Raw genomic sequence first — 12,659 nt, 5'->3', positions numbered from 1 at the left:
GATAACCTATGAACCTCTGATGAAGCTGAGTTTCATCAGAGGCCAACACTAACCTTAATAAGACATTGCACTTCAGGCCAACTCAGCAGGACACAGACAGATTTGCCATAAGATGGGACATCCGGGAGCCACAGGAGGAGCCAGGGAAGCAAGGGCTGAAGTTAGGGATTACCAGGACAGTGCAAGATAGCCTGAAACTCAAAAAGGACACATCATTGCAAGCCATTTACATGATCTGTTTCCATGCTGGAGTCATGCAGAATACAGGCTCAGAATAGCCCGTGGGCGGAGCTCCCTGACTGGCATCTGTGTCCTCCTGCAGCCCCATAGCCCTGCCACACCAGAGCAGGTCTCTGGCTCTGGCACATATTCACTTGGGGCCTCTGAGGTGTGTGGAGGAAGCATGGTTAAAATAGCACAGGACAAGACAGAAGGAGAACATAGAGGGGTAAATAATAACAACCAAATTTTTAAATACTAGCTTGCTGATATGGTCAGTTACAATGGTTGGTATCAAATATTACAATGATTGGTTAATGTGATTTCCAATGATACTTTATTGATTCGTGCTCAACCAATGACTTTTCCTATCAATTTCTCAGTATCCAGGAGCAAGACAAGAAGCTTCAGGCTCTATGGAATGCTTGTGAAAAGTTGCCCAAGGCCAATCACAACAACATCCGGTAAGTGGATACTTACCAAGTATAGACACATGGCTTGGGCTTATGTAAGCCTCAGAGATACAACTCCCCGGGTAAAAGTCAAGGTAACTACCATGCATAGCATTTTATGATGTCCAAGGTATTATTAACATGCATTGTCTCTTTTTTTTTTTTTTGAGACGGAGTCTCGCTCTGTCGCCCAGGCTGGAGTACAGTGGGATGATCTCAGCTCACTGCAAGCTCCGCCTCCCAGGTTCACACCATTCTCCTGCCTCAGCCTCCCGAGTAGCTATAGGCACCCACCACCACGCATGGTCTCTTTTAAACCCCAAGCCACCCTGTGAGGGAAGGCAGGAATAATTACTGCCATTTTTTAGATAAGGAAATGGACTCAAAGAAGCGAACCATTGGCTAATTCAGTTAAAGGAGCAAAGATGAATGCAAGCTATCTTAAGATATTGGGGATTTGTGGTAAAGACAGGTAGGTGTTGGTGGACACCGGGGAGAAGCTGACCTACGTGGGAGCTGGGGGAGGCAGAAGTGTCCTTGAGCAAGTTCACAGGAAGGAGAGATGAGGGAGCGTGTTCTCCAGTGCTCCCCCATTCCCGAGCCCTAGCTGTGTTCCATGTCTGCCTCTCGCTTTTCTTGCTACCACCCGAGCTTCCACTTCCGGCGCGCTGCAGATCCTTCTCCACGCCTGGCTCCTGCTGCTTCACACTCTGCTTCTTTACCGCTTTGTCTTGCCAGCACCCATCCCGGCCCTGCCGCCTTTCCTCCCAGCTTCTTAGGAGGCAGATTTTCAGCATCAGCACCTACTGCCATCTGCCTGGTTATTTCTGTTTTCCTGTTAAAAATCCCCAGAATGATGGGATGGCAGTTCCTCAAACAATTAAACACAGAATTACTGTAGGATCCAGCAATTCTACTTCTGGGTATGTACCTAAAAGAATCGAAAGCAGGGACTTAATATTTGCACACTCGTATTCGTAGCAGCAGTGTTCATAGTAGGTAAAAGGTGAAAAGCCAAATGTCCATCTACAGATAAGTGGATAAACAAAATGTGGTATGTTCATGTAATCGATGCCATTCTGATTCTTGTCATCACGTGGATGAACCTTGAGGACGTTATGCTTTGTGAAAGAAGCCAAACACAAAAGGACAAATGCAGTATATGATTCCACTTATATGAAGTACCTGGAGTGGTCAAACTCATAGAGAAACAAAATGGGATGGTGGTTGCCAGGGCTAGGGGATGGTTGCCAGGGGCTAGGAGACAGGAGATTATTGTTTTTTGTTTTGTTTTTCTTGAGACAGAGTCTCACTCTGTCTCCCAGGCTGGAGTCCAGTGGTGCAATCTCGGCTCACTGCAACCCCCACCACCTGGGGTTCGAGTGATTCTCCTGCCTCAGCCTCCTGAGTAGCTGGGACTATGTGCGTGCGCCACCATGCCTGGCTAATTTTTGTGTTTTTTTTTTTTTTTAGTAGAGACGGGGTTTCACCATGTTAGCCAGGCTGGTCTCAAACTTCTGGCCACAGGTGATCCGCCCGCCTCAGCCTCCCAAAGCCCTGAGATTACAGGCATGAGCCACGGCGCCTGGCCGAGATTATTGTTTAATCGGGACAAGGTTTAGCTAGGGAAGATGAAAACATTCAGGAAACGGATGGTGGTGACAGGTTCATAACACTGTGAATGTACTTAATGCCACCGAATTGTACATCTAAAAATGGCTAAAGTAGTAAATTGTATGTATATTACAAATCAGATCCCAAGAGCGGGAATCAGATAGTTTCAACTTACGGCATGTTGCTGACCACAGCCCTAGGCCGCTGGCCAGCCCATGGGTTGGCCTAAGCTCTCAGCTTAGGTCCCACATCCTGGTCCAGACCTGTGTGGCCTCTTGGAGGGTGGGGCATGGCCAGGAGAGGCCGTGCGTGGAGTTGTCACAGTGACAGCTAAGTGATTACATGGTAGGACATGAGTCTGCTGGACTTTCTACCGGGCTGATGAAGGTGAGCAGAAAATCCCGAATGAGTCGCTTCACTATGATCCAAGCAAAATGGAGTTAGGACCACAGCCTATTGTAACTGAGAGGCCAGAGAAAACATGTCTTCTCGGGGTCCTGGGGCCTCTTGTCAGGTCCTGGCAGATTTTTAGTGTGGTTTGCCAGAGCTGTTTTTTTTGAATTTGCACGTAGCTTCTTCATTGTATTTGTTTTATTTCTATATAGCTTCTTTGTTGGCTCTTTTTATAAAATAACTTTATTAAGCTATGATTTTCATACCATTGAACCTTTTTAACATGTGCAATGTAGTAGTTTTTAGTGTGTTCATATAGTTTTGCAACTATTACTGGTGTCTCATTTTAGAACATTTCCCTTACCCCAAAAAAGAAATCCCCTTCCGATAAGCACTCCTTATTTTCCCCAACCATGCCCCTAAGCAACCACTAATGTACTTTCTGGCTCCATAGATCTGCCTATTCTAGGCATTTCATATAAATGGAATACTATAATATGTGGCCTGTTGTGTCTGGCTTCTTTCACGTAGCATAATGTTTTCAGGAGTATCCATGTTGCAGGATGTCCCAATACTTCATTCCTTTTTATGGATGAATAATATTTCATTGTATGGACATACCACATTTAATTTATTGGTTCATCCCTTTATGGACATTTGGGTCATTTCCACCCTTCGGCTATTATTAATAATTATGATTCCATGAACATTCATGTACAAATTTGTGTGTGGACAGCTTTCTTTTGGGTATTATCCCCAGGAGTAGAATTGATGGATCATATACTAAGTCTGTGTTGGACTTTTTCTTTATTAGATCTTCCCAGAGCACCCAACTGAGGGTAACTCCAGGAGACACCACCCCTAGCATGTAGATGTTCCTGCCAATGGTACTTAGACATACTGCTTATCACTCCTGCACACAGGGAACATGGCAAGAAGTAATGGGGTTTGTAAAAAGCGAGGCATTTCAGGTCATTATATACTGAGTCAGAAGGAAAGAAGGAGACTTTCTGGCCAGTGTTAGTTGAAGCAGATGTTGACACCTGACCCAGTGAGATCTGAGCCTGTCTGTTTTTGGAAAGAGGATGCAGAATTTCCATTTCCTGACACGTGACGCATGTTCATTACATTGCAGGTGCACGAGTCTCCTAGTCAGTGAGATATGTGACATGAGAGAAGCTTCTGTCCAGTCCCCAGGGGGACATGGCTGGTGTAGAGCCTTGGTTAAACCTGGCCCTTCTAATTTTCTTTTAGATACTTGATCAAATTTTTATCCAAGCTATCAGAATATCAAGATGTAAACAAGATGACTCCCAGTAATATGGCAATTGTTTTAGGACCCAACCTCCTATGGCCACAAGCAGAAGGGTAAGTACAGGGCGGAGAAGTAATGTGGGTGATCAGGTGGGACTGCAGGGCCTGAGCAGGGTGGGCAGGACAGCTGGGGCCTAGCTGAGCACCAGCCTCATGTATTTTCCAAACCCTATTTCTGTGTTGGCCTGCTCCTCTTTTAGGCTGAGGAGGAGGCACAGAATTCTGCAGATCTTTCTTTTTGTTGATGGTCCCAGAGCTACAGGTCTGAAGTCAGGGTCTTCTCTGAGCTAATTAAGTCAGCATTGGGATGAAGGGAAAGGAGGGCGTAGGACATGGTGGCACAGGTCAGGCAAGCTCTTAGACTCTGTCATAAGAGGACACATCCCAGCCTCAGGATTCGGAGGGATAGAGGGCTGTCTCCAGAGACAGCAGTGTTGGAAAGAGGATGAGAATCACAGGGACGGGAGGGAGGAGAATCACACCTCACGTTGAAAGTGGCTTTGTAGGGATTGTTCATGTGCCCCGGGTTTATCCCCATTCTGCAGATGGAAAAAGAGAAGTTCAGAAAAGTGAAGTGTCCCTCCCAAGAGAAAGTCTGCTCTCAAACCTCCGTCTGTGGGGTTCCAGTCCAGGGCCCCTTCCTGGGCTCTGCAGCCAGAGGACCGTGGGCCTCAAACCTTGCTTCAGCTGCTAACTCCACCCTGTTCGCCTCTGCTCTCTGCTTACAGGAACATTACAGAGATGATGACCACAGTGTCGCTGCAAATTGTTGGGATCATTGAACCTATCATCCAGCATGCAGACTGGTTCTTCCCTGGGGGTAGGTGACAGCACCTAGGTGTGGGGGCAAGAGGCAGGGAACAGGAGTATCACTGCGAGTTCTGAGCCTTTGAAGCCAAGTACCACTGCCCACAGGCTTTTTTTTTTGATTCCCCTATAAACACACACACACACACACACACGCATGCAGACATGCACAAAGGCACACACGTATCAGGGTGGAGTCATGGCAGCTTCCTGTTCTGTAATCTCTATATTTTTTGAGATGGAGTTTTGCTCTTGTTGCCCAGGCTGGATTGCAATGGTCTGATCCGGCTCATCGCACCCTCTGCCTCCTAGGTTCAAGCAATTCTCCTGCCTCACCCTACCTACCCACTGAGTAGCTGGGATTACAGGCATGCACCACCACGCCCGACTAATTTTGTATTTTTAGTAGAGACAGGGTTTCTCCATGTCGCTCAGGCTGGTCTTGAACTCCTGACCTCAGGTGATCTGCCTGCCTCATCCTCCCAAAGTGCTGGGATTACAGGCGTCAGCCACTGTGCCCGGCCTGTAATCTCTATTTCAAGGGACACTCTGGCCTGAAGGTGTCCACTGTCTGTACTAACCATGTCCGTGGATTTTACTGGTCTAATATCCATACCATAGTTTCTTCAAATCTGCAAATCTTAGAATGCTTGTGCAGGAAGGAAAGATCCTCTGCCCCAAATCCTTCACTTTGTAGATGCAGAGAGGGAGACAGTTTCCTGAGATGGATGGGGACTTTTATTCAGGACTTGCAGATCACCTGGATGCCTTACAGACCCACCTTTTGCTACCCTAGGTTGTGCCGTTTGAGTTGTCCCTCAGCATGTGAAGGCGGGGCTCAATCTCAAAGGCAATGAGATTCTTTTTTTTAATGCCTGCTTCAAAATTAGGCTCTGAAGATAACTTCCTAAGAGGTAGTTTCAGAGATGTTCTGAGCCACAGAAGCCTCACTCCATAAGTAGATGACTCTCAATGGTGACAGCTTTGAAGAGATAGCAGTTGTTACACTAAATTCGGCATCTGCTTAAAAACATCATAATTGGTACTGTACCGTATGTTTGGTAGACATTAAGGGAATGCTTTTTGCTGTGCTGCAACAGCTGTTAAGGCATGTGAGGATAGGTTAGTAATTCTATGCTCTGCCCATTAGAGGTAATCCATTAATGCTGTTCTAACATTGAAGTTTGATTGTCTTTCTTTTGCTTCATGTGTTTTAAGGTCGAACTGCTGACTCCCTAAGAGTTGCGTTGATAACAGAGTTGGGTGGGTGTGGGAAATCAAGATAAAGAAATAAAGGAGGTAGGAGTCAAGACAGTAATCCTATAGGTTCTGTGGCTGAGCTAATTCATTACCACTGCACACAGACAGAATTGTGCAGAGCTAATTTATTCTCATTGACTCGGAAAGGATGGGATGAGTACTTCTGTATATCTCTTTGACAGCCAAAAAACAACTTTAATGAAATCTCTATTTCTAATATCTTGAATTTGTTCTCTATGGTTTTCCAGAAAGGCAGTGTCATCATCTATAAATATTAATATTGCCTCTTATTTTATTTTCTTGACTAATTCCATTGGCTAGTGTTTCTCAAATGGTGTTAAGTAATGGTAGTGGTAGTGAGCATTGCCATTTCTCCTGATTAGTTTAAGACAGCTGTCGGCTTTCAGTCTTAAGCATGAGGTTTTAGAAAGATGATTTCATATATTTCAGAAAGTATCCGTTCCTGTTTTTACAAACATTTTTTTTCCCACAAATTGACATTGCTTTATTAAATGCCTATATAGGTGATCACCTGTGTTCCCCTTTTTGGCCTGTTAATGTGATTCATTATATTAATAAGGTGAACCATGGGATGAAATTTTCTAGGGATGACATACGAGGGAGTGGGTGTCTGGACTCATTCCTCCCCTGCCCAGGAAGGGTGTGGCAGACCAAGAGTTCACATGTACCAATTCTTTCTTCCCCGCAGAGATAGAGTTCAACATTACTGGCAATTATGGGAGTCCAGTACACGTGAACCATAATGCCAACTACAGCTCAATGCCCTCCCCAGACATGGACCCTGCTGACCGGCGCCAGCCCGAGCAGGCCCGCCGGCCCCTCAGCGTCGCCACGGATAATATGATGCTGGAGTTTTACAAAAAGGATGGGTATGAACTGGTGTCTCTTTCTCAGCACTGGGGATTAGGGGAGGTGGTGGGGGTGGATGGGTGATGCGTAAGAAAGATACAATTACGGGAAGGCTGCACTGACTCTCAGCAGTTGAGGTGACTCGTAGCAATTAAACTGTATCTGCTGTGTCTGGGATGAGTTTCTTTGGCTTTTGCCGCCCTTTATACCAGAGTTCAGTGTAGGCTTCTTAGCTGACACAGTTGTGATCAGTATTAATTAGTTCTCATCAAAAGAAAGAAAAAGTAGTCACTGAGGGCAATTAAAAAAAATACATACGCACTTTATTTGGAATCAAAATGTATACAAGTAGATCAATTCCAGAATTGGTGGTGGCTTTACTTTGATTATAAATGGGCTCATTGCATTCTTCAGAAGCATCCTGGCACAAACAATACCTTTAATGTACAGTTTAACGTTCCCAGTTTCAGCCTAAAACTTGAAACAGCCTGAGCGTAAAATCCTTCTAGGTTTTTAAGATGTTTTCCTATCTTTTATTATTAACATCCGTAACTACTTCAATGCAGTTATTAAGAGGCTTGTAAGTACATTCAATTTAGTTTGCTCAGCAACAACCCTGTCCACACTCATGTTAAATTAGTTTATATAATATTGAACTACATAATGATTCCCATAGCAAGTAAGATGGGCATAAACAGGTTTCGTAACAAGCACAGCTGACTCACGGTGAGCACCAGCTCAGCCATGGCAACCAGAGGACGTGGACTAATGAGCGTGTTCAGCAAGCTGCAGGCATCCACGAATACCTCTTACAGGAGGGGATCGTGTTGGTTGGTCAGGCAAGTCAGTTCAGTAAACTTTGGTTAGAGATTAAAAATTACTACTGTAAAATAAAATGTAGCAAGTGGTCCTTTAGGATAGATGAGAGCATAAAGCATTGAATGGGAGTATCGGAAATGCAGACAACAGGAAGTAACCTAGCTAGAACCTTCCCCTTTCCGGACAGACCACTGGGCAGCCAGAAAGATATGCTTGAAAAGGCCCATGGCCTGAAGCGGCACAGGAGGGAAGGTTGAAAATCCAAGAACTGTTAGAGGTGTGTGAATCTTACTTTTCACCCCACTTCTTTCTGAATGGGAGTTGGTATTGGAGAACTAAATTTGGCAGAGGAGACCTAGGCTTGTTTCCTGGGATGATGGTCAAGCCTTCACAATGGCCAGTATCTCTTCTTTGTTACTTCACCTATCAGAGACAATTTGTATGTGGCAGATGGGAGCTGTTTGTGTGCGCTATGCTGGTGTTTATTGTTCTCCACTTAGTGGAGAAAGAAAAAAAAAGGAAATTCTTAGAAATTCAAATGAGTATGAAAAAATGTCTTTCCTTTTTGTTTTGTTTTGTTTTAAGACAGTCTCAGCTGGGCGCGGTGGCTCACGCCTATAATCCCAACACTGGGAGGCTGAGGTGGGTGGATCACAAGGTCAGGTGTTCGAGACCAGCCTGACCAACATGGTGAAACCCCGTCTCGACTAAAAATACAAAAACCAGCCGGGAGTGGTGGCACGCACTTGTAATCCCAGCTACTCAGGAGGCTGAGGCAGGAGAATCACTTGAACCTGGGAGGTGGAGGTTGCAGTGAGCCGAGATCGTGCCATTGCACTCCAGCCTGGGCGACAGAGCAAGACTCCATCTCAAAAAAAAAAAAAAAAAAGAGAGTCTCGCTCTGTCGCCCAGGCTGGAGTGTGGTGGTGCAATCTTGGCTCACTGCAACCTCTGCATCCCGGTTTCAAGTAATAATTCTCAGGCCTCAGCCTCCCGAGTAGCTGGGATTACAGGCAGGAGCCACCATACCTGGCTAATTTTTGTATTTTTAGTAGAGATGGGGTTTTGCCATGTTGGCCAGGCTGGTCTTGAACTCCTGACCTTAAGTGTTCCTCCCGCCTTAGCCTCCCAAAGTACTGGGATTACAGGTGTGAACCACTGTGCCTGGCCTCAGAAAATATTTCTTTAATCTATAAAAAGGAACATACTTAGAATCTGAGAGTCAGAGACAGAGAAAACTAGACAGTGCATTGGAACTTGTTTTTAAATATTATTAACGCAGTTCCTTTGTGAAATCTCTGTAAGCTGAAGGGATGCTCTTGAGGGTAAATTCTGGTCCTGGTTGGGTGATACAGCACTCCTGATATTCCTTCCCAGGTGTTTCTACCCCAAAGTGTGCCCCTCCATCCCTCCTCCATCCTCTCTGCCAGATCTGGTTTGATTCCAGTGCCTCCTGGGCGCACTCCAAATGGCCTCTGAGAGAGAGTTACCACTGCAGATGCATTGGAGTACTCAGAGTTCACTGGCCCACTATCTGCAGGCAGATGCAGAAGCTTGAGCAATATCTTGAGCAGATACCTTATCTCTGATAAAGCTCTCCTGCTTAAGAATTTTCTAAATGATATGTCCACTCTGTATACTATTCTTATTTAAAGTTGAAACTGCCACCATCTACTTTAAGAGTATAGGAAATTTATTACATAATGTATTGTTGTACATAAAATAAATGTTTCAAAATTTGTATTAAATGTTAAATTCAGGCCGGGCGCAGTGGCTCACACCTGTAATCCCAGCACTTTGGGAGGCCAAGGCGGGTGGATCACCTGAGCTTGGGAGTTCGAGACCAGCCTGACCAACATGCAGAAACCCCGTCTCTACTAAAAATACAAAATTAGCCCGGTATGATGGTGCATGCCTGTAATCCCAGCTACTCGGAAGGCTGAGGCAGGAAAATTGCCTGAACCTGGGAGGTGGAGGTTGTGGTGAGCCAAGATCACGCCATGCATGGCAGCCTGGGCAACAAGAGCAAAACTCTGTCTCCAAAAAAAAAAAGTTAAATTCAATGAAGGTCTTACCGGTTTAGGGTGGCTCTCCCTAAGTTGTCTGAGGTAGAGCATCTGTGCGTACGTTTTAAGGAAGTGTAGTGAATTGTAGAAGATCAGTTCTTACCTGACCTTAAAGAGTGGGTGTTTCTGGGGAGAGGAAAGAAATTTGCATCTCTTGAGTCCCTATGTTATCTTAGTAACATTAGGGCAGTTCTCTATATTGGCCCCATTTCTGATCTTTTGAAATCTATGAGATGCATTTTAAAGTCTTCACACTGCTCATTGAAACCCTGACAAATTAAAGCTCATGTTATTGAAGGTTTTTGGCCAAGTTAAAAAAATATATATATATATGAATTATATATCAATAAAGCAGATACTTATTTGAAAAGAAGAAAATTGAAGGGCAGAAAAACTGGGTAAAATTGCAAAGAAATGGTAAGTTACCGATTTGTGTCAGTGACACTTTCCTAGGCTGATGGCTGTTATGTCCTAGATGTCATACAAAGCTTCTTACTTCCCTCACAACTCTGGGCTTTGGTCCTGATGCCTTTCTGATTTGAAATGATGCAGGAAGCTGGGTTTCTTTAGCAGGGCTTGGTGTCCAATTCAGGAGCTTACATATACATTTTTCATCATTGTGGTAGGTAAAATAATGCCCATCCACCAAAGAAAAATAGATCTAAAGCCCTGGAAACTATCCATATTTCCTTATTTTGGAAAAAGGTCTTTGAATATGTGATTAAAATAAGGATCTTGAAATAAGGAGATTGATTATTTTGGATTATCAAGGTGGGCTCTACATGACATCATGTGCATCCTTATTAAGAGGGAGGCAGAGAGAGATTTTACTACACACACAGAGGAAATGTGAAGACGGAACAGAGAGAAATTTGAAGAGATGGCCACAAGCCAGAGATTGCCAACAGCCACCAGAAGCTAGAAGAGAGAGCAAAGCCTTGCTCCCTCCTTGATTTCCACCTGGTAATACTGATTCTAATTTATTTAGAAAATCAATTTCTGGGTCAGGCGCGGTGACTCATGCCTGTAAGCCCAGCACTTTGGGTGGCCGAGTTGGGTGAATCACCTGAGGCCGAGAGTTCAAGACCAGCCTGAACAACATGGAGAAACCCTGTCTCTACTAAAAATACAAAATTGGCCAGGCATCGTGGCGCATGCCTGTAATCCCAGCTACTTGGGAGACTGAGGCAGGAGAATCGCTTGAACCCAGGGAGGCGGAGGTTGCAGTGAGCCGAGATAGTGCCATTGCACTCCAGCCTGGGCAACAGGAGCGAAACACCATCTCAAAAAAAAAAAAAAGAAAAAAAAAGAAAAGCAATTTCTGTTGTTTACCAACCTTGTGGTTGGTACTCGTGACCGCAGCCATAGGAAGCCAATACAATCATCCACTGCAGCTCCACACCAAGAGCTTTGATAAAGATGGCAGCAGATGCTTTGCTTGTCCTCCCAGGGAGTGTTGGAATCTGATTGCTCTCCCTTCGAGTCTGAGTTGCTCTAGTGAGTTACTTGACCTAGTAGGATGTGGGAGAGGTGATGTTCTGGGACTGCTGAGGCCAGGTCAGAAGAAGCCTTGTAGATTCTGCCTGGGTCTCTGGAGACAGTCACTCTTGGAGCCCAGTACCATCCTACATGGAAATCCAAGCAGCTTCTTGGAGAGAAATGGAAGTCCCCAGCCCTCAAGCCCAGCTGAGCACTGTCCTGACAGCCAGCACAGCTCCAAGCTCTGAGAAGGAGTCATTCTGGAGTCTTCAACCCAAGTCAGACCACCTCTGCTAATGCTGTGTGTGCAGACAGGCCAGCCTTGCACCAATGCTGTGTGTGCAGACAGGCTGGCCTTGCACCAATGCTGTGTGTGTAGACAGGTCGGCCTTGCACCAGTGCCGTGGGTGCAGACAGGCCGGCCATGCACCAGTGCCGTGTGAGCAGACAGGCCTGCCATGCACCAGTGCCCTGTGAGCAGACAGGCCGGCCATGCACCAGTGCTGTGTGTGCAGACAGGCCGGCCTTGCGAAGCCCTGCCAGAACTCTAGATTGGTGACCCAGATAACCATGCTAAGTTTTAGGGTAGTTTGTTACATAACAAAGAGCCAGAACAAGCTTAAAAAAAAAAATCCTTCAACCCCATCACCTGTCCCAAATCTCCCCATCTGATTTAAATGGCCTGGCCTGGGATAAGTATGTGATTCTAATGTGCTGGGGTTGGGAACTACTGAATAATTTTGCCACTCTGAATGAAGAATTTGGCAATGCTACATTTTTTTAAAATTTATCAAAACTTTCCTACTTTAGCCATTGAGTATTGGTGTGATATATAGGGTGTCCTAACTCCGCCAACACTCTGAGCAACAAAGTATTAAATAAATCACACTATTGTTTTCTGTACTTTTTAAGCTCATTCTTAGAAAGTTTTGGGTGCAGATTATGTTTTCAGTGTCTTTTTGGTTTGGGTTGTTTTATTGTTTTATAGAATAGTGAAATTTGTGTGTTAGGTCATTAGTCCTAAATAATAAATGAAAGTAAATCTACAGTCCCTTCTATTTCTCTGACAGTGCCAGACTTCCTGGTCAAATCAATTTTTTTTTCTACTGCCTTCAAAAGAGTTTGCCAAAGTGTCTGCACTCTTGCTGGTTGGTCAGGAGCACCCATGGAGCCAGCATTGGGCTTTGGACTCCAAGCATTTGTCAGATGCCTCCACTGGCTACATCCCCGACTGAGCCTGGACAAGCTGGGCCAGGACTGTTGAAGGACCTGTGGAGAAGCCCAGAGGCAAGAATAGAAGCGACAGGCCGTGCGCAGTGGCTCACACCTGTAATCCCTGCACTTTGGGAGGCCAAGGTGGGTGGAT

General features: G+C 45.2%; 1 protein-coding gene across 9 annotated transcripts in view; it reads left to right on the top strand.

Moving 5' to 3' along the window:
* ARHGAP44 (Rho GTPase activating protein 44) overlaps window positions 1-12,659 on the top strand; it is a 201,795-nt gene that overhangs the window by 162,388 nt on the left and 26,748 nt on the right. For 6 of the 9 annotated variants that reach the window (XM_063799004.1, XM_003315629.5, XM_063799003.1 and 3 more), the window contains 4 exons: window positions 603-683; window positions 3,933-4,046; window positions 4,721-4,812; window positions 6,769-6,949. In XM_063799004.1, the coding sequence (XP_063655074.1) occupies window positions 603-683; window positions 3,933-4,046; window positions 4,721-4,812; window positions 6,769-6,949 (468 nt within the window). Of the gene's footprint in view, window positions 1-602; window positions 684-3,932; window positions 4,047-4,720; window positions 4,813-6,768; window positions 6,950-12,363; window positions 12,650-12,659 lie in introns of all 9 variants that reach the window. The other 3 variants (XR_010153019.1, XR_675347.4, XR_010153018.1) reach the window with 1 other exon arrangement.

The sequence above is a fragment of the Pan troglodytes genome, chromosome 19 (genome assembly GCF_028858775.2).
Source record: "Pan troglodytes isolate AG18354 chromosome 19, NHGRI_mPanTro3-v2.0_pri, whole genome shotgun sequence".
Classification (NCBI taxonomy): domain Eukaryota; kingdom Metazoa; phylum Chordata; class Mammalia; order Primates; family Hominidae; genus Pan; species Pan troglodytes.
This window is presented reverse-complemented; position numbering and strand designations above follow the sequence as displayed.